This window comes from Drosophila rhopaloa, unplaced genomic scaffold, assembly GCF_018152115.1.
Source record: "Drosophila rhopaloa isolate 14029-0021.01 unplaced genomic scaffold, ASM1815211v1 contig_2, whole genome shotgun sequence".
NCBI lineage: Eukaryota > Metazoa > Arthropoda > Insecta > Diptera > Drosophilidae > Drosophila > Drosophila rhopaloa.
This window is the reverse complement of record NW_025335083.1, coordinates 21,431,581-21,457,740: the sequence shown is the minus strand read 5'-3', so window position 1 is coordinate 21,457,740 and position 26,160 is coordinate 21,431,581. Positions and strand designations below refer to the sequence as shown.

The 26,160-nt window shown below is 44.3% G+C and overlaps 12 protein-coding genes across 14 annotated transcripts; 5 read left to right on the top strand and 7 right to left on the bottom strand.

Moving 5' to 3' along the window:
- The first annotated feature begins 10 nt into the window (after positions 1-10).
- LOC108051649 (NADH dehydrogenase [ubiquinone] 1 alpha subcomplex assembly factor 2) lies at positions 11-533 on the top strand. The gene has a single exon (XM_017133798.2). It carries the CDS (start codon positions 18-20, stop codon positions 468-470), a length of 453 nt encoding a protein of 150 aa, XP_016989287.1. The 5' UTR covers positions 11-17; the 3' UTR covers positions 471-533.
- On the bottom strand, positions 483-2,946 carry LOC108051647 (nucleolar complex protein 2 homolog). The gene is made up of 2 exons (XM_017133796.2): positions 1,856-2,946; positions 483-1,795 (listed from the first exon to the last, which is right to left on the bottom strand). The coding sequence occupies exons 1-2, from the start codon at positions 2,885-2,887 to the stop codon at positions 533-535; spliced, it is 2,295 nt and encodes a 764-aa protein (XP_016989285.1). The 5' UTR covers positions 2,888-2,946; the 3' UTR covers positions 483-532.
- Positions 2,947-3,366: 420 nt separating this feature from the next.
- LOC108051664 (exonuclease mut-7 homolog) lies at positions 3,367-5,869 on the top strand. The gene is made up of 3 exons (XM_017133833.2): positions 3,367-4,261; positions 4,319-5,298; positions 5,356-5,869. The coding sequence occupies exons 1-3, from the start codon at positions 3,492-3,494 to the stop codon at positions 5,481-5,483; spliced, it is 1,878 nt and encodes a 625-aa protein (XP_016989322.1). The 5' UTR covers positions 3,367-3,491; the 3' UTR covers positions 5,484-5,869.
- LOC108051665 (5'-3' exonuclease PLD3) lies at positions 5,777-7,796 on the bottom strand. The gene is made up of 3 exons (XM_017133834.2): positions 7,474-7,796; positions 6,379-7,413; positions 5,777-6,208 (listed from the first exon to the last, which is right to left on the bottom strand). Exons 1-3 carry the CDS (start codon positions 7,633-7,635, stop codon positions 5,948-5,950), a joined length of 1,458 nt encoding a protein of 485 aa, XP_016989323.1. The 5' UTR covers positions 7,636-7,796; the 3' UTR covers positions 5,777-5,947.
- Positions 7,797-8,066: 270 nt separating this feature from the next.
- Positions 8,067-9,456, top strand: LOC108051666 (ubiquinone biosynthesis O-methyltransferase, mitochondrial). The gene is made up of 4 exons (XM_017133836.2): positions 8,067-8,172; positions 8,229-8,405; positions 8,469-9,001; positions 9,239-9,456. Exons 1-4 carry the CDS (start codon positions 8,144-8,146, stop codon positions 9,367-9,369), a joined length of 870 nt encoding a protein of 289 aa, XP_016989325.1. The 5' UTR covers positions 8,067-8,143; the 3' UTR covers positions 9,370-9,456.
- LOC108051667 (M-phase phosphoprotein 6) lies at positions 9,361-10,040 on the bottom strand. The gene has a single exon (XM_017133837.2). It carries the CDS (start codon positions 9,912-9,914, stop codon positions 9,426-9,428), a length of 489 nt encoding a protein of 162 aa, XP_016989326.1. The 5' UTR covers positions 9,915-10,040; the 3' UTR covers positions 9,361-9,425.
- Positions 10,041-10,788: 748 nt separating this feature from the next.
- Positions 10,789-13,144, top strand: LOC108051663 (transcription factor E2F2). Its single transcript, XM_017133832.2, has 5 exons — positions 10,789-11,306; positions 11,368-11,477; positions 11,964-12,222; positions 12,406-12,745; positions 12,815-13,144. The coding sequence occupies exons 1-5, from the start codon at positions 10,989-10,991 to the stop codon at positions 12,916-12,918; spliced, it is 1,131 nt and encodes a 376-aa protein (XP_016989321.1). The 5' UTR covers positions 10,789-10,988; the 3' UTR covers positions 12,919-13,144.
- Positions 13,145-13,267: 123 nt separating this feature from the next.
- LOC108051660 (protein deadlock) lies at positions 13,268-17,363 on the top strand. 2 transcript variants are annotated; one of them, XM_017133829.2, is made up of 3 exons: positions 13,268-13,895; positions 13,950-15,158; positions 15,228-17,363. In XM_017133829.2, exons 1-3 carry the CDS (start codon positions 13,752-13,754, stop codon positions 17,208-17,210), a joined length of 3,336 nt encoding a protein of 1,111 aa, XP_016989318.1. In that variant the 5' UTR covers positions 13,268-13,751; the 3' UTR covers positions 17,211-17,363. The 2 variants fall into 2 exon arrangements, with proteins under 2 accessions (XP_016989318.1, XP_016989317.1); XM_017133828.2 differs by having other exon boundaries at positions 13,950-17,363.
- Positions 17,364-17,596: 233 nt separating this feature from the next.
- LOC108051661 (probable ATP-dependent RNA helicase DDX47) lies at positions 17,597-19,611 on the bottom strand. The gene is made up of 3 exons (XM_017133830.2): positions 19,304-19,611; positions 18,984-19,242; positions 17,597-18,767 (listed from the first exon to the last, which is right to left on the bottom strand). Exons 1-3 carry the CDS (start codon positions 19,514-19,516, stop codon positions 17,671-17,673), a joined length of 1,569 nt encoding a protein of 522 aa, XP_016989319.1. The 5' UTR covers positions 19,517-19,611; the 3' UTR covers positions 17,597-17,670.
- Positions 19,612-20,235: 624 nt separating this feature from the next.
- LOC108051632 (serine/threonine-protein phosphatase 1 regulatory subunit 10) lies at positions 20,236-21,343 on the bottom strand. Its single transcript, XM_017133782.1, has 2 exons — positions 21,031-21,343; positions 20,236-20,768 (listed from the first exon to the last, which is right to left on the bottom strand). Exons 1-2 carry the CDS (start codon positions 21,341-21,343, stop codon positions 20,239-20,241), a joined length of 843 nt encoding a protein of 280 aa, XP_016989271.1. The 3' UTR covers positions 20,236-20,238.
- Positions 21,344-23,112: 1,769 nt separating this feature from the next.
- Positions 23,113-25,414, bottom strand: LOC123037751. Of its 2 annotated transcripts, none has more exons than XM_044460024.1 (2): positions 25,339-25,414; positions 23,113-23,428 (listed from the first exon to the last, which is right to left on the bottom strand). In XM_044460024.1, the coding sequence occupies exons 1-2, from the start codon at positions 25,346-25,348 to the stop codon at positions 23,142-23,144; spliced, it is 297 nt and encodes a 98-aa protein (XP_044315959.1). In that variant the 5' UTR covers positions 25,349-25,414; the 3' UTR covers positions 23,113-23,141. The 2 variants fall into 2 exon arrangements, with proteins under 2 accessions (XP_044315959.1, XP_044315958.1); XM_044460023.1 differs by lacking the exon at positions 25,339-25,414 and adding an exon at positions 23,494-23,528.
- LOC108054037 lies at positions 24,934-25,452 on the bottom strand. Its single transcript, XM_017113335.2, has 2 exons — positions 25,339-25,452; positions 24,934-25,273 (listed from the first exon to the last, which is right to left on the bottom strand). The coding sequence occupies exons 1-2, from the start codon at positions 25,346-25,348 to the stop codon at positions 24,978-24,980; spliced, it is 306 nt and encodes a 101-aa protein (XP_016968824.1). The 5' UTR covers positions 25,349-25,452; the 3' UTR covers positions 24,934-24,977.
- Positions 25,453-26,160: the final 708 nt, after the last annotated feature.

Here is a 26,160-nt window from a genome sequence, read left to right as displayed (position 1 = left end):
AGCATTTTAAAAAAAGCATGGCTAACAAGCCGACGCGCGATGTGATCGGCATTATCTTCCAAAACTTTTGGAAGTCCTTGCGGCCGCGTCAGTTTCGTGGGGATTACATTGGGGAGGACTATTTCGGCAATAAGTACTTCGAGATTCCGGCGAATCCTTCGATTGGAAAAAGGAAGCCCTCCCGGTGGTTTGAGCCAGCGGACAAAGAAGCCTTTGACCAGGAGCTGACCGCTGAGTGGGAGGCGTGGCTGCGAGGCCGTCGCGATGAACCGCCCACTCGCGAGGAGCTGGTTAAGAACCTCCAGATCATGGACATGAAGAAGCGGAATGCTGCCGAGCTGGAGGCTACCTACTCCAAGAGCAAGGACGACAAGGCGCTTCCCAAACAGGTGGACGGACCAACAATCGGAAGCTTCCCCAAGTACAAGGAGTACGAGTTTATTCCCGGCAAAGAGCCGCCCGAAAAGTAACTTTTGCTTTGGTATTTTTAAAGAATTTAATGTTTAAATATAGTTAAATGATCTTAAATGTTCTACCAATCGTTTAAGTCCAAGTCCTTAACTATATCCACGGCTCCGCCAGCCTCGTCATAATCATCTTCCGCCACTGCTGGCTGGGATTTCAGCTCCTCCTTTTTGGCCTTCTTGGCTTTAGGCTGTTCTACTTCCTCCTCTTCGACCACTTCCTCCTCTTCATCGTCGTCATCTGATCCCATGGCCAGGCCATCATCACCTTCATCCTCGGAATCTGAGGGGAACAGCTCAATCTCGCCTTTCTCATTCCTCACAGGCACTCCTGATTTCGCCGGCAGTTTCTTCAACTTGGGTACATCGTAGTCCGCATTGATTTCATCTGTCTGCGCCGCCTGTCGTCGCTTCTTGGTCTCGTGCGTTTTTAACCAGCTGGTGTAGTAAATGTCGAGGGGAGTCCGCTTCAGGCGAAGCTGCTGCTCCCATGCGGCTACCGCTTGGGCGTCCTTTATGTCAAAGTTAACACTGCTCTTGCCGCGCTGTTGCTCTATGAAGCGGCCACTCTCCTGGATCTTCTCAAGAACCTGCTTCAGCTTGCGGGTGTAGTTAGCATTACGACAATCCTTTAGATACGCTTTAATGGCCATTACAGTGGGCACCACTAAATCGCTAAATGCCAGCGAGGTGGACTCATGAGCAAGATATTCCAGCAGTAGGCCACAGACCTGCTCGATCACCTCATCCCGGAAGCCATTTTCGGCCAGCTGTCCTTTGTTAAGCCTCAGAATACAGGTAAACTGCAGCGGCTTCATCGACACCGCCGAGTGCTTTCGATTGAAGGTGTTGCTCTTCAATACCTCCACAATCAGCGGCAGCACTGGCACATAAGTATTGGTCTCCTTGGCCAGCGAAATCAGCGTCTGCAGACAGTGGAACCGCAGCGGGAAGTATTGAGCGGTAGGTATCAAGCGGATCACACCAGTGGCAATGGTAACAAGGGGATAAACCAAGGGCTGCAACTGCGGTTTGTTTGCACTCGCTCCCAGGAGATCGGCCCACAGGCGCAGGGAGTTGACAAACTGCCAGTTGTACACGGCCTGAAAGCTGTCCTTCTTCTTCAGGATCACTGCATTTCGCAGGTGAATAGCCAACTGCCGAATGTAAAGAAAGGCGTGCTGGTAGCTCACGTTTAGATCCAAGGCGAACATCTCCACTAGCGAGCGGCGCATAAAGTTAATCCCAGGCAGAGTATTGGGTGAAACGAATTTGGAGTTGCGCACATAAGCCAGGTACATGGCTTTCAGAACGTGATTTAACATGGTGGCCTGCAAGATTTCATAAAGTTAGTAAAATGGATATTATATATAGATTATTTGGATATTAACCTGCTGTTTCCTGGTGATCTTCAGGATGCAGAGGAAGGCCAACACTCGGACTGTTTCATCTCCAGTGGCCCAGAGCACAATAAGGCGCTTCAGGATGGTCTTTCCTAGTGCTGAGAAGGGCACTACCATGCCGGCCATTTGGTGCAGATGCTTTAGCAGGACCCCCAGGATATTGGCACTAGAAACCTGCTCCACCAGACGGATCAAATCGGTGAGGTAGTATCGCAGGCAGCCGCGCACCTTGACCCACTTCTTGTGTTTGTGCAGTGGCAGACTGCTGTTGGGTTTCACGCCCAGCACTCGGATAATGGCGGGCTGGAGATGAAGCACGCAGAGCTGGATGACTCCATTGAAAGCGGCTGCCCCGACGACCTTAAAAGCGGCTGCATTGGGCTGGTTCTCGCCGCCATCAGCCCCATCAGCCGAGATGCTGGCAAGGGCTGAATTGAAGGCCTGTATCACCTTACGCACAATATCGATGGAGACGTTAGCCTGGCCCAGTTGCTGCTCCCACTGGCGCAACAGGTTGAGGGTGATCTTCTGGGTGCCTCCAGCGGCGGATTCGTCATCTTCCTCGTCATCGAAGTCGCTTTCATCACTGGCCACGGCCAAGTCCTCGCTAGGCTTGTGGTACTTCTCTTCGTCCTCCTCGTCTTCCTCGCTCTCTCGCTCAGCCGCCTTCTTGCCTTTGTCTTCATCTTCTTCGTCGTCGCTGTCATCGCTGTCCAGCAGATTAAACTCGAGGAGCTTCTTATCATTCTTCTTGAGGAAATCGTAGAACTCTGGATCTATATCCTTGAGTCCTTCCAGCTCCTCCTTGTGTGTTTTCTTGGCTCCTTTTTTTGCAGGATTTCCCGATTTCACTGGAGCAGTGTCTTTTTGCTTCGATTTCTTTATGTTAGCCGTGGATTCAGAGTGTTTTTCCCCCTTCTTGGTCTTCGTCTTCTTGAGGGCATCCTTAACGGGCTTATTTTTGCTGATTCCGGGCTTGGGTTTGCCCAGGGTCTTTACTTTTTTTGAAGCCAACTTCATTTTTACACGAGCAAACTAAAACAAATCGCACGTGTACCGCTGAACAGAGTTGCCACATAGCACAAGAGGCAGTGTTGCCATCGCGTTGAAAATGAGAAATGCTTATTAAGCTATAATCGAAGCTAGAAAAAACGACAAAAAAATAGCTTAAAGTTGATATATGATTTACATTTGAAGAAACTATGCTAAATTACTAAATGTCAGCAAAGAAGTCGGGTCTAAACTTTAAAATTAATTTGCTAATTAAGAATTTGCAAAATAACTTAGCAAGCCAGGACTTTAATATTGAAAAGTGTAAAAAAATATTTATTTTAAATTATTATTCTCATTACGCGTAAAAGTGCAGAACAATTTAAAGATTTAAATAAAATAAAGAAAATAATATCTAGCGCTATATAAAATAATAGTAATTAATTGCCAGAAGCTATTAGCTAGTTTTTGTAGCAAAAAACGACAAATTGCCACCAATATTGGCGGTTTCTGCAAGCGTTTTTTTGTTGTTGGCGACACGGCAAGTCGCAGGCGAAATTTTAACTTGTCAATTGCTGTTGCAATTGGCAATTGCACTTCCTTCGCTCTTCGGAACAAGAGGCGCCGGTGGAAAATGGCACGCAAAAGCCACATGTACAATGCTATACCCGCCGGCTTCGAGTCGGACGAGGAGGAGATGGAGAATCTGATGGCCAACTTAAAGATCAAGCGCCTGGAGGACATTACAACAGGTGCTGGGATCAACGGGCGCAACTTCGATGCTACCTTGGACGCGGAGGCTGAGAACTTTTTCAAATTGTTTCGCGAGAAGTGGAACATGTACAGCAAGAACAAGTCGCCCCATCTGCGTCAGGAATTCGGGAAGGCCTTAATGGGCCAACAGGATCCGCTGCTACTGGCCCTAAAAATCTTCGCCAACTGCCCCGACAGCAGCAACATCAAACCGAAGAGCTTGTCACACTTTGTGCTGGACACGGCGTGCAAGCTCCACGAAGAGTTCCCGCATCTCAGCGAGGGCTGTGATCCCAACACCAGCATGATAGCCTTCAACTTTGTCAAAACCTCCGGCTTGCTGGCCCTGAACAATGCTGTGATCTATGCCTTCGGTCTGCGCGAAATCCGCGATCTACTTCTGCCAAAGCTGCGGGAGCTCCTGGACGACGGTCACTATAAGGAGGTCACCCAGTGGTCCATCAGCCTGCAGTTGACGCACGAGTTCGACATGCTGGAGCTGGCCTTCCCGCTGATTGCAATCGAGAAACTTCCGCTGGCCGAGGAGTATCTTGACCATGCCACACAGCAGCGCCTGCCATTCGTAAAGTTCTTAGACTCGCTTCTGCATAAGGATAAGCCGGTTATAGAGCTTTGTGAGCATTTGCTGGGGTAAGTGGAATTCTATTATAATTCAAACTTGTTTTACTTCATACTTTATCCTTTCAGGCGCTACAAGAACTTGAAAATCTCCCACCACGTGCTCAGCTATAGGCCCATTGCTAAAATCGTGGCGAGGCTTGCCAAGAAATACGGGTTCGATGAGGCAGTCACTCCCAACTATAAGTTCACCAAGACGTGCAGCTACCTTCACTACCTGTACCGGGAGTACGAGAAGGCACGCATCAACTTGGCAAGTTTTCGGGAGCTGGTAAGTGTCCATGCCTATGACTACGCCCTGCGCAAGGACTTTGTGAGCTATATTGCGTCGGCGGGGGCCCACTTGGAGGCCATTTATTGGTACACGGAGTTCAATATTAATCCGAACGATTGTCCGCTGGAGATCAAGTCCCAGGTCTCCCAAAATGGCGCTGGAAACGCAGCAGGACGGGAGTGCGCCAGCCAAGAAGCAGGCGCGGCGAGTGGCTGTGATATGTACCTGACCATGGACCTGCCCGACGAGTGCCTTTTCATTGTGGACAAAGCGGCACAGTTTGATCAGATGCTGAACCACCTTAAGCAGGAGCACACCATCTATCTGGACTCGGAGTGGATGCAAAACGTGTGCGGAGATAGCCAGCTGTGCGTCCTACAGATCGCCACGGGCCACAATGTCTATCTGATCGATTGTCTGGCGAGGGAGAATCTGCGATCGGAGCACTGGCGGCTGCTGGGCGCGAACATCTTCAACAACGTGAACATCCTCAAGGTGGGCTTCTCCATGGTCAGCGATCTCAGCGTTCTGCAGCGCTCCCTGCCGCTGCAGCTGCGCCTACAAATGCCTAACCACTATCTGGATCTGCGAAATCTCTGGCTGGAGTTGAAGAAACAGCGCTTCGGCGTTGAGCTTCCTTACGGCAATGTGAACCGGACCGGAGACGCCCTGACGGATCTCTCATTGGCGTGTCTCGGCAAGAAGCTAAACAAGTCCAACCAGTGCTCCAACTGGGCCAATCGACCGCTGCGCCGCGAGCAGATTCTCTATGCAGGTGAGTCGGGGATTGTCTTTCCTGAATCGAGCCAGTCTAATGTAAATTCCTTTCCAGCTATCGATGCTCGCTGTCTGCTGCTAATTTACAATACGCTTCTGGCCCGCGTTTCCTCCATTCACGTGGCAATTGAAAAGAGCATTGCCAGCAATAACTTTCTCAGGCGCGGCGCCAACATCAAGTGATGGAGGAGCACCCTCAGATGGATACCGATTCTCACGTAGACGACGACAAAGGCGTTCGCCCAACCTAAACTTAGTTCAAAAGTTAAAGTTGAAAAGAGTATTTAACGTATATTTAGTGCCTAGCAAGGCAGCTTGGTTAAATGCAGTTAAGACACATGTCACAAATGAGACGCAAAACATGTGCAGGCTGCAAACCGAAGATGAAATATTGAATTTGATTAGTATATGATTTTTTGCTCACTGTACATACGTTATACACTTATATTATTCCACTTCACAGAGTACATGTATTATTTTGTATTTTCTGTTATGGCCGTGAAACGAGCCCTTTATTTACCCTCACGCATAATCAAAAATTAATAAAAGCAATGAATAGGATTGAACAATTTGTGGGAAGCGTGAATATTTTAAATAACATTGGGATCGGATTAATGTTTGTAGAATAAAATAACGACATGGGGAGCTTATTTTAACGGAGTGGCGTATTTGCTATTCCAGTCCCGCTCAAATACGTTGCGCAGATCGCTTCTCAGGTTGTGTGTGGACTCAGTTTCGTGGGTCTCTTGAAGCACTAGACCGATGCCGGCGGTATCGGTGAAGTAGTCGCCACTCCAGTTGGAAGTACCGATGTAAGCCACTCGATCAGTGACCATGTACTTGTTGTGGTTCACCCGGCCAAAGGGAATCTTCTCCTGATTCGTGTCTTCGGGCACAGTAAAGCGGCGCTGGAAAAGAACAAATGAACGATTTTAAGTTTGATAATGAAATTTTCGGTCACTTTGGGTAATTATTTGTGTGTTCTTCAATATCGTAAAAGTTAGAATTGCCATTTTTTAAATATTACTTGGTCATCATTTACCGTATTTCATTTTTTGTGCTTTAGCTTCGTACTCACAATTTGTATGTCTATTTTGTCTTCTTTGGAGTTCAGATCCTGCAGTGACTTGAGGTACTTGTCCTCGCTGGGATTGGAATGCTTCCACCAGGATATGAGCAGCTTCACCGCCACGCCGCGCTCAACTGCTGCCCGGCGCAGTGCATCATCGATAAAAGGCCAATAGTGGTGGTTCTTCTCGTAGATTATCAGTGGATAATAATCCATAACCGCAATGTTCACATATGTAATGGCCGAATTTATGGTGTTTAGGATGGCGTCCAGGTCGTTTGTTCGTCCGTATGCCGAAAGAGGAGGCGGTGAACTGGACAGGAAGCCCTCCATACTAACGTTCTTGTTCACTTTTAGCTGCAAGGGCGACTCCCAATTGTTATTGGTGTGGTAAGAATAGTCCCAATTGGGGATCACTGATTCCTTGCTGTTGCCCAGATACCAGTACTCCTCAAAAATCTTGGCCACATCAAGTGCTAGTTGCCTACAATTCTGGACGAGCACGCCCATCTCCTTGACCTGGGTGAGTGCCCGCCAATCCATATTGGCGCTGCCCAGGTAAAAGTGCTGTTCGTCCACCACCCACAGCTTGGTGTGGAGGACTCCGCTGCCAAAGTACTTGGGAAACGATAAGCTCACAACTTCTGCAGCTCCGGCACTCTCTAACAACTTTGTGTCCAAATTGGGTGAAACACTGGATGGTTCACTCTGTGCAATGCGGATCTTGATCCTGGGTGACCGGTTGCCGCCATTCCCGTTGTCTAATAGTCTGGCGAAAATTTCCTCCCCGGGCTGAGTGCTGTTATCCGTTACCCCGGGCGTGTCCTCGCCCTTGAGTGTCCAATAGAAGGAAGCTATGTCTAGCGATGTTTTGGCGCTGTCCAACAATTGAAGCCAGGCTTCGTGGGTGCTTAGGAATGTTGGGCTGCCTTCGGGATATGTCAGGCCAATGGGTATAGACTCCACCAGCTGGATGTCGCAGTCATCCTTCCGCTCCATTCCATGACCCCTGCCCCCACGATAGTTATGGAGCCGTGGCCGGGGCTAAAGAAAGGATTACTAGTCTTTTAAAGAATATATATGTATATTTGTAAAATAGAATACCTGGAAGTATGAGCTACCGAGGAAGAGGAGCATGAACAAGGACACTGTCACCATTTGGCCCGCCTGCTGACTTGCAGCCGGCCGCTGTTGCGCCTCGTTTTCCTGGACATTGGCACTCTCCACATCCGCCTCCTGGTTTTCGAGCTTCTTGTATTCCGGCATTACGAAAAACTACAAGATTCGCGATTAGCCACAAAGACTTTTGTTATCTTTATCGATAAAGACAGATTGCGGTTCTCTCTTGAATTGAAAAATAAAGAATGATAAAGAACCAACGATCGGAACTGTTTCGTTGCCCACAGTTCCGAGAGAGCGGTTTATTCCGTTGGGTCCCCTCTAAATGTCTCCTACTTTTCAGGGGTGGAGTCGAAGGGGTGCTACACCAAAGGTAAAAAGGGTATTCAACGAAAATAATAAAATGTTTTATTTTCATTATTAACATATGTTGTAGTCAAATTAAATGTAACATCATTAATATCTCAATATCTTTGTACAATCATAGAAAATAGTGGTTCTTTATTAAAATGTAATTGTACTACATACTTACATACCATTTCCTTCGCTACGGTTCTTTCGAACCCCTTCAAAGCTTTTGTATACGCTCCTGCCTTCAAAATTTGCAGCCAAGCAAAGTCAGCTGTTTTAGTTGAAGTGTGTTGTTGCTTTCAAAATGCTACGAAATTTGGTATTTGCAAGCCGGTAAATACAAATATAAACTGCAATAATAGATCAAATTACACAATTTGGCATTCCAGTGGGCTGAGGCAATCACTGGCAGGTATTCTGCTGCGAAATTCTGCCAGGAGCAGCAGCACAGCGACGTCACTGGATGCCGGCACCGAAAAGGAAGTGAGGCACCACGAAAATCATGCGTCCGAGTGGTGGAATCAAAATGGTACCATGGGCGCTTTGCATGCCCTGAACGAGATTAGGTAAGCTATACGAATTTATGGTGATTTGTATGTTTTGCTAAAGAGTTATTGTCCCCCTTATAGGGTTCCATTCATTAGAGATGGCATCGTTTCACGCGGCACAGTGGAGCCTGGTTACGTAAATACCACCAAAGTGCTAAAGGGGCAGCACATTCTGGAGGTCGGATGCGGTGGGGGACTGCTGACGGAGCAACTGGCGCGCCTGGGTGCCCAGGTCACGGGCATTGATCTCGGCGAGAAGTTGATTGAGGCCGCTCGGGATCACCTTAAGTGTTTCAGTTCGGAACTGGCTAGCAATGTTCTATACAAAATGGAACCCGTGGACCAGCATGCCAAGGCCAATTGTGAATTTTATGATGGAGTAATAGTATCCGAAGTGCTGGAGCATGTGGACGATAAAGTGACCCTGCTAGAGGCCAGTGTGCGAGCTCTGAAGCCGGGAGGATCTATTTTTATTACCACCCTGAACAAAACCATACCCAGCTGGTTCGGCGGCGTTATCCTGAGCGAGTATGTGCTGAATCTGGTACCCAAGGGAACACATCACTGGGACAAGATGATTTCGCCACTGGATGTGCAGCGTATTTTGGATACAAGTGGGTTATTTTCTTACCTATTCAAGATTGGTACCAAGGTCCTTTTTTCGGCACAAAGTGGTTTAAGCTATAAAATTTTAACACCATTATAGCTGATTCAATTCTTCTTTGTCCTTCCTATTTGGGCTCATTTTTTTTTTATACCTTTTTGAATTAAACCCTGCAATCTATGAAGAAAATGCCACTTGCCAACAACTTGACAACTGTAGTTTACATCCATTTTCTCTTATCTTGCAGTGAATTGCCAAACGGTTCTGGTGAATGGAAGCACCTACGATTTTTGGAGCAACACCTGGCGCTGGATCAACAACACTCAGATGTGCTATGCACTGCAGGCGGTGAAACAACCACTGAGCGGATCCAATTGAATTCGTATTTTTATTTAACTATTAGCTAGGTCAGTGGGTAAGAACTAAGGAGTAAACTAATCGTCATCCGAGCGGGGTTTTTTGAAATGCTGTTTCTTCTTGGGGTGCGTATTTCCCCTATCGTCGCCATTCTGCTTCCTGTTGAAGTCCTTCTTGGTGCTGAACTTTTTTCCCATGCTGCCGGTGACCGTGGGCGCCTTGTTGGTGTAGTAAGCCTTGGCCATGTCCTGGTCAGAAACCTCCTTGGGCTGCTCCGGTTTCGTGCGGCCCTGCTTCTCCGCCAGCTCCTGCTCCAAGAGTAGCTCCAGTTCCGGATTCATGCCCCGGAAACTGAGGCGTCCGTCTATCAGTCCAGCGCATATGGAGTAACTTGATTCCACCAAAAAGTTCGAGCTGGAGTTGATCATCTTCTGGTTAATCTCATTGGAATACAGTGCTCGACTCTGCTCATCATCCGCCTCCTTTTCCACTTTGACCTTTGTGCGCTGCATAAACTTCATGTCCAGCACACCACGCGAAAGTCTCGGTTTTATTTTGGCTGGCATGTTATCGGTGTATTATTAAATCACAATATTTTTAAAACCTTTCAGCTTGAATATAAGGTTGAGCTCAGGGCACGTTGATTTTTTTCAAAGCAGAACAAGCGAACAAAACAAAAGAGGCAAAAGATAGCAGTGTTGCAAAACGCCGTTGGCTGGCCTAGAAAACGTGGCGCGCCCCATGCTTATGCGATATTTAAAATAAATATTTAAATTTCAATAAGACCAAAAAAAAAGTTTTTATCTTTCAGAAATTGACACTGCAACTTTATTAAAAAGATGCAAAATTGAATGATTAACTAAATGTTCTAAAGAGATTTAAAAAAAATATACATTTTAATATTTAGACCAAATTAGGAGAAGAACTCATCATGTCACAGATATTTGGAAAACAGATCCTCTTAATCATATTGAAATTAAGTTAAGGCCCTTAACTCCATTTTATTCATGGACTAAAGAAACTTTTTGACAAATTTAATTGTGTTAGTTAATATTAAATATAATGAATGTTTTCTACAAATAAAAAATTGTGAGGCGAAGTCAAAGGATAAATACTTTTAATATGAACCGTAATCGAAGAGCGAACGCATCAGTCGTCGTAAGTTGAAAACACACCGAAAAAGTACTATGTCTTCAAAAACGAAATCAGCGTTAAGGTCGAGTGGAAATAAGTGGAAGTGGATGGCCTAATAAAAGAGAAGCAGGATAAGTCAGACATTAACATACAAGAATCAAATTGCAGTTGTTTTTATAGTTAAATAAAAATATAAATAAGTAAAGAATTACACTTTAACCAGTTCAAAACCCATTTCCAGTGTTGCAAAGTGCACGCATATCGATTGATTAATGAACTATCGCCTAGTGACGCGTCGCTTTGCCACACTGCGCACAAAGAATGAGAAGAGAATAGAAAAAAGTGACATAAATGGCGGAAAGCAAACCTAGCGCCAACATTCGTATTTTCATTTAATTTTCGCTCCAAACCACAAATAATTCCTTATTATTGGCAAGTGCATATCGAGTGCAGGCACACAACGAGTTACCAGAACGGGATAAGAGTAGTCGAATCGATTGCGGACCATGCACAAGCGAAAAACAGCGAGTATTGTTAAAAGAGACAGCAGCTCCGCAGCGGGCACCTCCTCCTCGATGATGATGATGAGCAGCGCGGGCAACGTGGTGGAACCGGACGAATCTCCTGCCCAGTCGAGGGCATATGAGCCCGTGTCCGTTAGCATGGACATATCCACGGATCCGCCCACACCTATCAAGTCCCCGTCGCATTCACAATCGCAACCGCAGCCGGGACAACAGCGCTCCGTGGGCTCATTGGTCCTGCTCACCCAAAAGTTCGTTGAACTCATGAAGGCCAACGGCGGCTCCATCGATCTGAAAGCAGTATGTTCCTGGTTCACTTGTCTTATACCTCTTTAATCCAGTTTTTTTTCTTCGATCGTAGGCCACCAAAATCTTGGACGTGCAGAAGCGTAGAATATACGATATTACCAATGTTCTGGAGGGCATTGGACTTATAGATAAGGGCAGGCATTGCTCCCTAGTGCGCTGGCGGTAGGTGCTCATTTGCATTTGCAAACTAGGCCAACTCTAACTTAAAAGTTGAAATTACCTGTAAATAGCGCGTAGTGGGGTGGCAATAGCGGGCTGAACTTTTAATATACAGCAAATACTGTACAATAAGGTGAAATTTGCCTAAAATTAAACCATATTGTTTATTAGCACTAATTTTTAAACTTATTTTTGATCTTCAATAATTTAAAATGACTTTAACTAGATTATATCTGTAAATGGTTAGTACCAATTTTCTTGAATTACAAAATAGGGTGAAATACTCCAAAATTTAACTGAACTTTTTGTGACTTACTTCGATATATAAATTGACTACAAATTAAGTAAACAGAGTTCTATATTACCATTGGTACAAGAGATCGGAATATCATTTTTTTTTAGAACTTTCTAATATGATATCAAGCTTTTTTCGATCCTAATTGTGAAATTTTTATATGTATACTAATTTTTTTAACGTAATTTTATTAGCGGCGGGGGCTTTAACAATGAAAAAGACCAGGAGGACTACGACTTAGCACGAAGCCGGACCAATCAACTGAAAATGCAAGAGGACGATCTGGACAAGCAGCTGGAATACGCACAGCGGAATTTACGCTACGTAATGCAGGATCCTTCCAATCGCTCTTATGCCTATGTGACACGTGACGATCTGCTGGACATATTTGGAGATGATTCCGTATTCACCATACCGAACTACGACGAGGAAGTGGATATCAAACGTAATCATGTGCGTTACACTACTCATTATATGCTATATGATATATTTCGATTGTGCAACTTTCGGCCTTTTTTGAAATTATCCATGTCTAAACTAATGAATATCATTCTATTGTTTTCTTAAGTTTATTGTAACCCAAAAGCACATCTGTAGCAGTGAATAATTTGTAAGACTTTATAACTTTTTTTGCAGTATGAACTAAGCGTATCGCTGGATAATGGCAGCACAATCGACATTTGCCTAGTGACGAACCAGGGCAAGAGCACCACAAATCCGCACGATGCGGATGGGTTTTTCGACTATCGCCGCCTGGACACGCCCTCGCCTTCGACCTCGTCGCACTCCAGCGAGGATGGTAACGCTCCGGGGGGCACGGGCAATGTGGTCACCGATGAGCACGGCTACTCTTGCAATCCCGAGATGAAGGAGGAGATGAAGCTTCTGGAGAACGAGCTGACGGCAAAGATCATCTTCCAAAACTACCTGTCCGGGCACTCGCTGCGGAGATTCTATCCCGATGATCCGAATCTAGGTTAGATTTTTCTTGCAGTTTTCAAAGTGTTTTTCCCCCTAACTGGTTTTTCCCCTATTCTGTTTGCAGAAAACCCGCCGTTGGTGCAGCTGAATCCACCCCAGGAAGACTTTAACTTTGCGTTAAAAAGCGACGAAGGCATCTGCGAGCTGTTTGACGTACAGTGCTCCTAACTGCGGGCGGAACATACATCTTACGACTGTAGCTACACTGCAACTGGCCGCGTGCGTTGTGCAAATATTTATGATTAGTACAATTCTGACTTTTGGTTTGTCTATATCGTCTAGAAATTTTAATTAGTTTAATTCCTTGTAATTTCGCCACACTAACAGCAAAACCAATAAATTCATAAACGCACACTTTGTATCGTGTGTGTTTGTTAATATATTTTAAACTTGACATGGTGCAAAACAGTAAATATGAACGGTGGTTAATACAAAATCTTTTGATAAGGCCTATCTTTTTAAAACACAAAGTTTTTTAAAGTAGAATAATCTGTTTATATAGATCACGAAGAAATCAAATAGATTCAATGTAAAGCGGGTTTTTTCTAGTCTTAACTTAAATTGTTTTTAGTTTTCCAAAATGGAAAATAAACAAGAAAGGAAAGCTAATTTCGGGCCGAAGTTGATATACCCTATAAATATACATATATTGTTAAACACCAATGCTGTTCATCTTTTTTGAGGACAACTATACTATACTTTTCCGTATCACAATTACTTTGCGGTACAATCTAAACCTGATTTTTAAAAAAGCAGAATTAATAGATTCCAAGATTCCAAACATTTTAAATGCGAGACAAAAAGTACCTCAACAACTTTTAATATGACCGTTTCAGCGTGTAAGCCATGATACAATAACATGTTATTTCTCGTATTTAATGAAAGCACATTGTCACACTGAAAAGAGCCATTGGTCACACTGAAAAGAACCGCAAACTTGCAAACGCGTGTCCAAACGAAATATAACTTATATTTAATCGTAAAAAAAAGAAAAAAAAACAATGAGGATGCGGGATAAAATGTCCTGCTGGCAGCAGATTTTAACCAAAGTGCACACCGATTCGCTTCCGCCGGCGGAATGGGCGGAGATTTACAAACGTTTCCTTCAAAGCTGGGATAATCCTTACTGCATCCAAAGCAACATTGTAAGCGTTTTGCGGATTGTTGTGCAAATTTAATTGTTTTTATTTCACCAACAGAATCCCTACACGCCGCTTATGAACCAATTCCTGGTCAGACCCAGGGAAACCTTGCGGAAATCGATAGCCACAGTTCCGAAGATTGCAGAATCTCATCCACCCACCGATTCCAGAAAGCGCCGGCATTCCACGGCGCATTCTGTTCCTCCCAAAGCTCCTTATCCCAACGGGCGTCGGGACACCATGTCGCAATTCGGTCGACCTAAAAGTCCTAGTCCCAGCAAACATATGTATTCCATAGCTGCTCCTTTTCAAGAGACAAAAGCTTTAAAGGCTAGTACCAAGGATCATTATCCATACGCGTCCAATGATGCTTTCTGGAAGCCAAACAAAAGCCGAGAGTCAAGCCTTAGTGGTTCAAAGCGCCAAAATACATTTACCTTCCCTGATGCTTCTATCTTTAATCCCATCAACCAGAAAGATTCATGTGCCTCCGGAAATGAAATCGGCTTGAGTACCACGGAGCCATTTTATTCTAGTGCTTGCCAGACACCCAAGCGTCGAAATTCGTCTTTTCCCACACATAGTCCAGATTTCAGACTCTGTAAACAACGGGATTCCAGTGGTTCTTCAGCTAACTTGATCAAGCGTCGTAATACATGTGCTTTTACAAACAGTCCACAATACACATTAGTAAACAATCCTGTAAAGCGACCAGTTAATTATCTGCTGCACAAGCGCAATAATGGTTTACCAAAGTCAAGGTCAAAGACCAGTTTACAGCTTTCGGAGGAATCAAGCGACGAATTAGATGACCACATGCCGCTCTCCAAATGGCTAAAGAAGGTCAATAAACCAAAATCGGACGCCCCCATCAAAGAGGAGGCTCCTGCCGAAGATTCGACTTTTGACACTAGGCAAGTAAAGCGCAAAAGAGGACGCCCCTCGCTCCAAGAGAAAGCCCAGCTGCAGGTCAGACTGGAGGCGGAATCTATAGAGCCACCCTCCAAACCTATGCAGAAAGTGGCTCAGAAGCAATTAAAAGGGATTCAGAACCATCTTAAAGCACCATCGAAGCAAAATACACCGTCAAAACTATTGCAGAAAACTCAGCAGTTAAACATTAAGGCATCAGCGCACGAGAAGATCATTCAGCAACCGCAAAACGCGTCAAGATCATCTGGAAAGCAGACAGAAAACCCCCGATTTCAGGGGAACGAGCCCAAATCCTACAACTCACCACCCCTCAAGAAAAGGAGCATAAAAAACGTTAGCGTAAAAGCAGTAAGCAGTTTCATGGACTTTACAATACCTAACCACTTCCTTTTGTTGCCACAGATAAGCTCCGAAACGCCGCCTATGCCAGCCCATATGCCACCGACTCCGATGAATTTGAAATGCCTACCAAAAGATGGAACCCTTGGAAAAAATGTTGGCCGAAAGTCCAATATGTTTAGGAGGCAGCCAAACAATAGGCCCAGCCATCTCTACGAGCACAACTACAATAGGTCTAGTTTCGAGGACAAGCACCAGAGACGAAAGCCTTATGTGTCCAAAAAATGTGACATCAGCGAAGATCAAATAGTGGACGACGCCATGGACCTAACCAGTCCCGTTGGCGGAGGCGAAGCCAGCGCAAATGAACTCTACCCAAAAGATGATAACGTGGCCAACGAGATTGAGCTGCTTAACTCGCCGATGGAGTTGTTCCGTGAGGTAGAGGAGATCGACCGCTGTCTAGAAAACTTTATCAATAAAACGCCTAGCGAAATCGACCATCAGCTGGCCAACACCACGGAGTTCTTTGAGAAGCTGCCGACTCTGTCGGCGGTGGACGTGAAAGAGTCAGATTTGGTGGGCAGCATCTTGGGAGAAAAGGAAGAACTAGACTACGAGGAGGAAGACGACGATGTGCTCTCGGTGGCTGCCTCCTGTGGTAGTCTCGAAGATGACAATATTGAGGTTAAACCAAATGATAAATCGAAAGCTACAGCGACTATGCCTGAGCCCAAACCGATTCAGCAAGAAACTGCAGGAAATCAAATCAAATCAATTTTAAAGCCACTGATAGAAACACTTAAGCCTATTGTCGAAGCAAAAGGGCCGAAAGTGGAGAACACAAAGTCGTTTCGGATACCCAAATTAACCGCAGAAGAGCTGAAGACCCAACCGCCAGTGATGCGTTGCCTCTACAAACAGGAGGAGTTGGAGAAGAAAAAGAAGACTTCTGCCAAACCTTCGCAACGGCCACTGGCTGATCTTCCGGCAGCTGCATCCAGTCGCAAGCAGCGGGAAGAGGCAACAGCTGCTCGACGGGCTAAAGAGCCAATGCCGGTCTTCGCACCACCATATCGAGTACCACCCGAAGCAGTTCCGATGGTTAGTGCCAGCATTCAACCTTACATCCCCGAGTTGCCCGTCGCCATATCCCAGCCCAAACAACAGGATACTTCCTGGATGAAAACCTTGTTTGGGGTCAAATGCATGCAGTCTGTGGACAACAAGTGCCGTTCGTTCAACTGCGATCACTCGTTGAGCAGTTTGGGCGAAGTCCAGAGCCGTTTGATAAGGATGGACGAGGAGACCTTGGTAAATGTCTATCGACAGTCGCTGAGATGTAATTTGCTCTTCCAAACATACTTCACCTCTTTTGTGGACGTCTTCGAGCTACGTCAGCTCCGGGAGCGTATGCTGAATATGCTGTCCGACTGCCGTTTGCACAGAGGCATCTCTGCGCCTCTGGTGGCCCACGCATATGGAGCTCTCAATAAATGCGGCCTCCAGGACAAGGCCGTGGCCTGCATTATGGAGCATGTTTGGATACCATGCAAGGCGCACAAGTTTAGGGATTTGACACTGATGATATTACGTATAGTTTCGAGCGCCAACTGGGAAGATTATTATGACAAGCTAATTGAGCTGGACAAGGATTATAAATTCACGATGCCCCTAGAAAACTTGATTACAATACTTCAATCGTCTGTAGACCAGGGAGAGAAATTTTTAAAGGCTGCCAATTTGATAATGCTTCAACCAACTGCTATATGTGCCAACGAAACTATTATGTCGTTTCTAGCAAACGCATCGAAGTGCCATATTCAAAATGAGTATTCCAGTTCGAATTCGCGAGTATCAGGAGTCGCTTTTAGTCCTCCTCCGCTTATTTCAGCCGGGCAACTGCGAACATCTTTTAGAGGACAGCCCGAAGTCCCTAGTTTTAGGGATCCACCAATAACCCCTAATAACCTAAATGGAAACTATAGTTTCCATAACTCCATTGACCATACTAACAGTTTAATAAAGCATCACAAACGAATGTAATTATATCTGAAATGATCTGGTATCGATTCAGCTTCTTTTTGACATTTAGCAGTATTTCTGCACCACACTTGACATAATTAAAAATATCATATTAAAGGTAATTATAGGATTTGCCATATTTACAATTTTATGTATTGCGGAATTGATTAATAAATGAAAAGTGACTTTTTTCTTTAATAATACGTGTTTTCTTTTCCTAAGTTTAAAATCGACATTTTTTAGATTTCCGTAAAAAATTGAATTCGCTTCCGTCGATCTCCAAGATGAAAACATTTGAATGGTTGATATCTGGAAATTCCAGATTTTATTGGACTTTAATTCAGCTTAAAACTTTTTTTTGAATTCATTTTTAATCCCCAACTCGTCATTAATCACAAATTTCAAAATTATTTGTACAATTATTTTTTATTATAGAGTAGCACTAAATAAAATCGAAACTTAACTATATCGTATATCTGTATTATCTCCTTGGCTTGCCCTTGCTCCAGTTCTTTTGGCCGAAACCCTTTTTTCCACCACTGCTTCCTCCTCCTCTGCTCGCGCCCCCACCTCCACCCATAGGCTTCATGCGTTTCCGGGCGCCCGTGAAGTGCTCCGAATCGTCGTGGTTGTCCCCGCCCCGCTTGTGGCCCCTGCCACCTTTAGTGTCCTCCAGATCCTTCAACTCCAGCTTGGCCGTGCGCTGAGCCTCGGCCACTCGCTCCTGGAGAGCCATAACCTCGTCCTCCTCGCACTTGTACAATGGCAGCTGCTTACCCAAGAGGTGTTCGATGCGCTGGTACAGCTCAATGTCATATTGACTGACGAGGGTGATGGCTTTGCCGGAGCGACCCGCTCTCGCTGTTCGACCCACACGGTGGATGTAGTCCTTGCTGTGCGTGGGTATGTCAAAGTTTACCACCACATCCACATGAGGAATGTCCAGGCCGCGAGAGGCCACGTCCGTGGAGATGAGAATCGAACGATTCTTGGCCTTGAATTTGTTCAAAGCGGCCAGACGCTTGTTCTGGGACATTTGACCGTGCAGGGGAATGGCAGCCAATCCCAATGCACGAAGCATCAGGGCAGTCTTAACTGTGTTATTACAGGTGCTGCAGAAGATCATGAAGCTGTTGCCCGCCAGTTCGTTGAGGATGTGCACCAGGTATACATCCTTGTACTTGACGGGGATAAACAGATACGACTGTTGCAATTGCTCCACCGTCTGGTACTTGTTCGACACCTCAACCTTCACCGGATCCTTAAGCGAAGCGCGTTGCAGTTTCTTCACCTTCTTGGTCATGGTCGCACTGAACAGAAAGGTGCGGCGTTCGCGCGGCAGCACCTTCAGTATCTTGTCTAGCTCCACTTCAAAGTCCATATTGAGGATGCGATCCGCCTCGTCCATGACCAGGTATTTAATAGCCTTCAGGTTGAAGCCTTTCATGTTCTCCAGGTGATCCACCAGGCGACCCGGTGTGGCAACGATGATGTGCGGCTTCTTGGCCAGCTGCAGGCCCTGGGCCACCATGTCCATGCCGCCGACGACCACACAGCACTTGATGCCAATGCTGCTACCTGGAATTCAGAGTAATATGCATTAGTTTTGGGCAGTCTACATTAAACGAAGGATTACAATTAAGATTTGAACTCAGAGGTAGTGACGAATAAGAAAATAATAATTTCATGTTTTCGTTGATAAACAAAATCAAAGCAGGTTTAACATCATTGTGTGGATTATCATGTAATAGTTTGGGTAACATTCATGCTTCTATTCTGGAAAAAAAAACTCACCAAGAGCCTCGAACTGCTCCCCAATTTGAAAGGCCAGTTCCCTCGTGGGCGTTAGCACCAGGGCGAAAAACCGCTGCGGATTCTCGAGCAGGGCGTGCAAAATGGGCAGGGCAAAGGCTCCAGTCTTGCCGGAGCCCGTCTCCGCCAGTCCAATCACATCCTTGCCCTGCAGGGCCACCGGAATAGCCTCCCGCTGGATCTTGGAGGGAGCCTTCCATTTCAGTTCGTCACAGGCTTGGCACAAAGTATCATTTAGACCCTAAAGGAAAATATAAGGCTTAGAACGTATCCATGAGGTTATTTTGGAGACAGGCACATACGAGATCCTTCCATGTCAGCTTTTCATCCTCAGCTGCGTTTTCTTCCCCTTCAGAGCCACTAGCTGCATCTGCATCCTCGTTGCCACTTTCCGCCGCCTCATCATTTTCCACTTCTTCGTCATCTTCCGGGTCCTGCTCCTCCTCTCCACTCAGCTCCTCCTCTTCGTCGCTGCTTTGCAGTTGCGCCTGTTCGTCCTCTGAAGTTTCCGACATTTTGTTACATGAATTTCGCCAAAAATTTCAGCACGCTTTGGATATTACCACCAACCAATTGCACCACGTGGTCGAAAAGAAAGAGAAGCGTTTAAACTAGAGGTAGCCTAACGTGAACAATCACGATGTATCGATATATCGAATATGTTATCGGAAAAATACCACCGAAATTAACTACTGAAGACCTAAGCCAAAACTAAAATTAAGTAATGACTCAATCCATTTTGAGTTAAAAATAAGTTCTTTTTGAATAATTCGTAAATCGTTTATTTATACTATCATAAATAATAAGAACTTTTACTATTGTTAACTTAGATAATTTTACCATATATATTTGTAGTCTTTCTGCATGCAAAGTTAACGGTCAATGAAACTATTCAAAAAAAAAACTGCATAAATACAAAAAGATTCGTGATTTAACGCAATTAAAAGTAATGGATCTAAAAAGTAGAGTCCAGCCGTTCAATCAAAAACAAAGCAACGTTAATATTTTAAAACCTTCCTGTTATTAGGGGAACAACCGAATAAAGTGCTGCCGATTAATATGTTATTTTCAAGGATTTATCTCGAAATGACCATGTCCGAAATTAGATTGGCACAACCGTTTACCATTTTAAAATAAAATCTTATCAGGGATTGCTTCTTATCGATTTAAGTTCATTGAAGACAAATGGGTATTTTGTATTATTTCTGTTATGAATGGCATATATGTACATATTTATTTATAAAGTGTATTCATGGGCTTTTCTCGTTAGCAGATTTTGGCCAGTTGCGCGTCGTTTGCGTTTGCCGACGATGGTTCCCAGTCCGGAAACAGTGCCCAACTGGAGGAGCAGGGGATTGCTGACCAGGGCGGCGGCAATCCCCAAAACTGCGGCACTGGCCAGTGGGATTAGAAAGCTCTTGGCCAAAAGGGCTTTGGGTGAGACGTCGCCGTGACCAGGACCTTTGTGCGCGGCTATCTCGTGAGGGTCCAGGGGATACGGATACGCATACTCTGGCGGGGAATAGTGACCATGGCCCACTCCGACACCGTGACCCGGACGCGATCCATACACGTCGAATGGAATACCCGCTTCGACACTGGAGCTGCCGAAATAGGCCCCGGATCCTACTCCACCTCCAAAACCAGCAGGTGCTCCACCTCCTCCACTGCTGTGGGAGTACTCGTAAGGATAAGGATGGGAATTGCTTTCAAAGCTCCCCACGGTCGGTGCGTGAGAAGCTACTCCTCCAGCGCCTCCATAAGGACCTAGTTTTAATGATACAATCGTTAGAGTGGTAGAGCCACGTTATGAGCCAAATAACTTTATAATAAGTCGTCGGATTTTTAACATTTGAATCTTTGCAATCTTAATAAAGACTGATTATTTACTGTTATTTAAGAATTGCTTAGTATTGAATGTTTAAAATATTATAATTCGACGTTTCGAAGTGATTATTAAATAAGTCCACTTTAAATAGTTAAGTCCATGATAATTTATAAATTTAATTTAATTTACCGCCAAACTCACCCACACTGATTCGGTCCTGGAGATTGGTAGCCCCCGCTCTCCACTTGTTGTAGGTCTCACTTAGACTCTCGCCCACACTTCCCAGCGAGGGATGACTGCTGGGTCCTCTCAAAGGACTCGAACCTCCGGATCCTGGACCCCTGTAGAATTCGGGCGGTGGCTCGAAACTCTTGGCGGTGGCCGATCCAGCCAGGTCCAGATGATTTCCTTCTCGATCACTGACCCTCTGATCGCTGGCATTTTGGGCCACGACGAGACCTATCCAGCAGGCAAGACTAAATCCGATCCGAAGCTTCCGGTTGCAGGCAAACATGATGACTAAGCTCGCCGGCGCCATGTCATCGACTTTATAGTAAAGTAGTCCCAGGGATTGCAGCGACTGGCGACAAATTGTGCTGTGCAATTGGGGCCCAAAAGTGTCCGCTTCGCTGCGTCCATCAGTTGCGCCACTCTCGCGGGGAATTTAACTTTCCTTAGCAGGTTTAGTCTAAGTGAGCTCCTCTCTGGGATCTTGTAATGCTAAACCTAACGTGACTTTCACTGAAAACAAAATCGAAATTCTCTCAAACCTACATAATCAAGTGGATATAAATTTGTATAAATATGATAAAACACTTACAAATTGGCATATCTTGTAATAAGATGATTTATTAAGCCCGTATAAAAGACTTTACATGCTTTTCATAAGTTATCTTATAAATGATATGGTATTACCATAATATTTTTGAAGGGCACTTGCCAAGTGGCAACTTGTAATGGTGGTAACGAAAGGGTTCACGGTGGAAAGCCCGAAAGGGAAACTACTCAAACCCCCCACCGCAAAATGATGGAAGATGGCAACGCAGCTAAGAATCGTTAAGAAATTATCACCGTTCCCGTTGGCTGCAACCGTCAAAACGGCAGCAACATTACTCGAAAAACATCATTAATTTATTAGACGTGTGTCCAATTTTAGAAGGGACATGCAAAACTATCTAAAATGGTAGCGGATGATGTATGTGTTTCCGGCAGTCGAAGCCCGATCGCAAAAATGCCTGTCTTTGGAAACGTGTCTCGTTATCAACTTATTGAGAATTGCGCTGGTATTTCGCGGAATCGCTATCTCCACAAAACAGGGAAATTAAATATGAAACATTGCGCCACTTATTAAAACATGTCGCTTAATCTAAGCCAATCGTGCTACCGGCTTGGACATTTTTTTTTGCAACACCTACGCTGCACAATTTTATCTTAAGCCAAATGTTATTGTATCTAATCGGGACGCTCTGCGACCTTGTTTGTAGATAAAAAATTGAATAGTAGTGCAAGTAAAGCCCACTTAAGGTGCAATGTGTCATAACTTTGCTAGCCAAAGTACGCGAATTCTTAAGCTCAGTGCATTTAAAGGCCACTTAGGCTGGACTGTTATGTCGTTTTGTAGCTAAAGTGGCACTGAGCTTAACTATTCGCGTACTACGCACATTGCAATCGACCATAGTGCAAGTTAAGGGAAATGAGAACTATACTTGGATAATTATTTATATAAAATACCTAAATTATAGAGAATTATAGAACAATTACCTGTTATATTGTATTTACTATTTAAAAATCTTTTAATTGTGATATTTTACCTATCCTGGATATTTGTATTTTTGTGATAACATAAATCAAGGCAAAACACTTCTTAACAAACCTTCAACATCTACAAATCTCTGACATCATTTTTTTTGAGAAAATTAAACTTTACACACAAATACAAAATTTACTAACATTTTATCATTTACTATTATTCAGCTAAATGTTTTAGGTTCTTATGTCAACAATCTTGAAATCCCAAGAGCTTTATAGCCTCTTGTACAAGAAAAAGAATCTTCTTAAACGAAACTAGTTGTTTTTTTGTTGCTCAAAAATTTGTAGAGTTGTATGTAAGCTATTTATAACTCTATAAGTGGTCTTCAGTCCACAGTGGCATTTAAATAAACATTTTTTAATATTAAGTAAGGGTTTTTTAAGATAATGACGTTAGGATCGTTATTTGAAAAACAAATTTGTCTTATAATTACAAAAGAAAACACAAGTATTCATAAAGTTTGCCAGAAGTTGTTATTATTTTGTACAATTCTGTGATCAATTTAGGCACAGGGAGTGATATACTTCCATTGGCTCCAGGGGATGCATGACTTCGATGTGGGGTCGAATCCGGTGGTTTCCTCCGAGTCGTCGGTTGGCGGCTCGCAAATTTTAGCCTCAGGATCCTGGGAGCCAAGGGACGCGCACCACCAGTAGTGGGTGGGGTCCCAGAAGTTGCGGATCCTCACCTCCACGTTGGTGGAGTTGGTGCAGTCGGGCTTGTTGTTGCCATCGGGATTGCAGCCGTAGACGGCGGCCATGAAGAGGGCGAGGCAGAGCAGGACTAGGGCTGCGGATCGGAGAAGGGTCCTTTAGAATCTTGTTCCTCCCCAGAAGGATTCGCAGCTGACTTACCGGCTTTCATGGTTGAGCTGTGACTGTTTCCGTGAGTGTGCTTTAACTGCGCGAATTTGCAGGTTTATATACCCGGAGCCCCACCGACACTACCTTCCAAAAATATCAGTTATCTCCCTTGCTTCTGCAATGTTCTATTTTGGCAGCGACATGAAATCGTTTAAAAATAATCGTGCCATGTATCGCTGATCGTATGTGTATCTCCACGCTTTGATATTTACAATATGCTTATAATGATGGTTAAAAATGCTAAAAATTGGTGGAATATTCTTTAAAATTTATGTTGAGGCTTGACATCTTTAGGTTCTATAGGCATTTGCTTAACTCAGAAAATACTTTTGACTGTTTTCCTACAAGTAGGGATGATTCGGGGGAAGTTGGACCACCTGTTCAACAATCCATTCCTTTGACGGCTCATTACCAGCAGGGATCTCTGTTTTTATGAGCACCATTTCCGAAAAGCTGGCTTTTTGCGATCGGCCAGGTTGATCGTGCTAAATCCTTTTCTCACCTGAGGATGGTTTTTTACCAACTGGAATCTCTATTTTTGACTGTTCCTGCTTGGTTAGTGTGGGTGGATCTATTGGCCCCTGGCTTCCAAATTGGCATAGTGTTGGGTTTGCGTTGCTTTTTTCCAAGGTTTCGAAGATCGTCCTGAGGTCCACAAGATCCGCTTGGTCTCCATTTTTTCTGAGGGAACCTGAGGGACCTGACTTTCTGGAATCTCCATCCCTAGAATCGATGTACTGTTCTGGGACCGGGAAACAAGGGAATCGATTGCCCCCAAAATGGCATGGACTTCATCGGTCCGCTGGAACTCGGCTGCTACAAATGACAGATATAGGTTATAGTCAACTCAAGGATGGATCCGAAATGATTAGGCAAGAAAAAGCGATATACGCACAATTCTTCGAAACAACCAAATGGATCCAATTTTACCCAATGTTCCTATGCTATATGATATAGACGTCCGATCGACCAGTAAGATTTAGAAAGTTATATGCTGATAGCTTTTACAGTGCGCGAAAAAGTGGTTTTGGGATATGAGATAAAACATTATTTTAGACAAAATCAGCAAACTTAACATAGTTAACTCTATTGTTCCTACGCCAGCATTATCTATCTACATAAATTAATAATAATCTATATTTTTTTTGGAAACCTTTTATGTTTAAAAATCCGGCCGATGGGACGACTATATCGTATAGCTGAACAATCTGAACAAATTCTTGTTTTCGAAAATAATAGCTTTAAGAATAATTTTGGTATTTAAATTAAGGTTTCGTTATCTTTCTGAACAATTCAAAGCTTTATATATCGTACTTTTGTCATTGGAACTAAATTATTTGCTGCAAAAACAATCAAAAAGAAATAAATCCATTTTCGGAAGTAAACTAGGCGACTGATTTTACAAACAATAATAAAGCAAAAAGTAGTCAATTAGTTTTCAATGCATTTTTGTATTTGCTACAAATGAAATCTATTTAGGCACAGGGATCGACCCACTTCCATTGGCCCCAGGGGATGCACGACTTGGTTGTGGGGTCGAATCCGGTGGTTTCCTCCGTGCTCTCGGTTTCCGACTCGCAAGTTTTAACCACAGGATCCTGGGAGCCAAGGGACGCGCACCACCAGTAGCGGGTGGGGTCCCAGAAGTTGCGGATCTTCACCTGCACGTTGGTGGAGTTGGTGCAGTCGGGCTTGTTGTTGCCATCGGGATTGCAGCCGTAGACGGCGACGCAGAGCGCCATGAAGAGGGCGAGGCAGAGCAGGACTAGGGCTGCGGATCGGAGAAGGGTCCTTTAGAATCTTGTTCCGTTCCAAAAGGATTCGCAGCTGACTTACCGGCTTTCATGGTTGAGCTGTGACTGTTTCCGTGAGTGTGCTTTGACTGGGGGAATTCGCAGGTTTATATACCCGGAGCCCACTGATACTACCTTCCAATAATATCAGTTATCTCCCTCGCCGAAAAGCCTGTGCAAAATTCTATTTTGGCAGCGACATGAACTAGTTTGAAAGTAATCGTGTCGTGTATCGCCGACCGTATCTGTATCGCTACGCAGTACTTGCGCCCCTAAATTCGGGTGGCGGAATGGCTTGATAAGATGGGGGTCATGGGGAGGACGGGCCAAGCAGGCTTGGAACTCTAGCCGTTGAGTACTGCTCAATAATAACACTATGGTTGCTAAATCTATCCACATCATGTAGAACTCTCAATAAAATGTGGCTTAAAAATATTTGTTATGAACAAAATAATTATACTAAATATATTAATATTTTACTAAATAAAAATGTCTTGCTCAGGACCTATATATTTTTAAATGCCGAATAAAGCTATTACATACTTTATTGCAGATAAGAAGTCTGAACTTATAAGATTGAAACGCCTTGAAAATATAAAGACGAATTCGTCATATGCTATTGATAAAATAAATACCAAACTTAAGGTCTTAAGTTAAAGTTAACAGTTACACGGTTATTTATAACTGACCTTTAGATTGATCTAACTTCAGGTATAACTTCCGAGATGAAAGAGTACACTGTAGGCACCTTATCTTAAGGTTTAATTGCAAATCGGATTGTATGACAACAAATAACATGTAACTATACAAAAAAGATATTCTTTTTTGATGTGCGGTAAAAATGTGTACGTTAATAATGAAACCC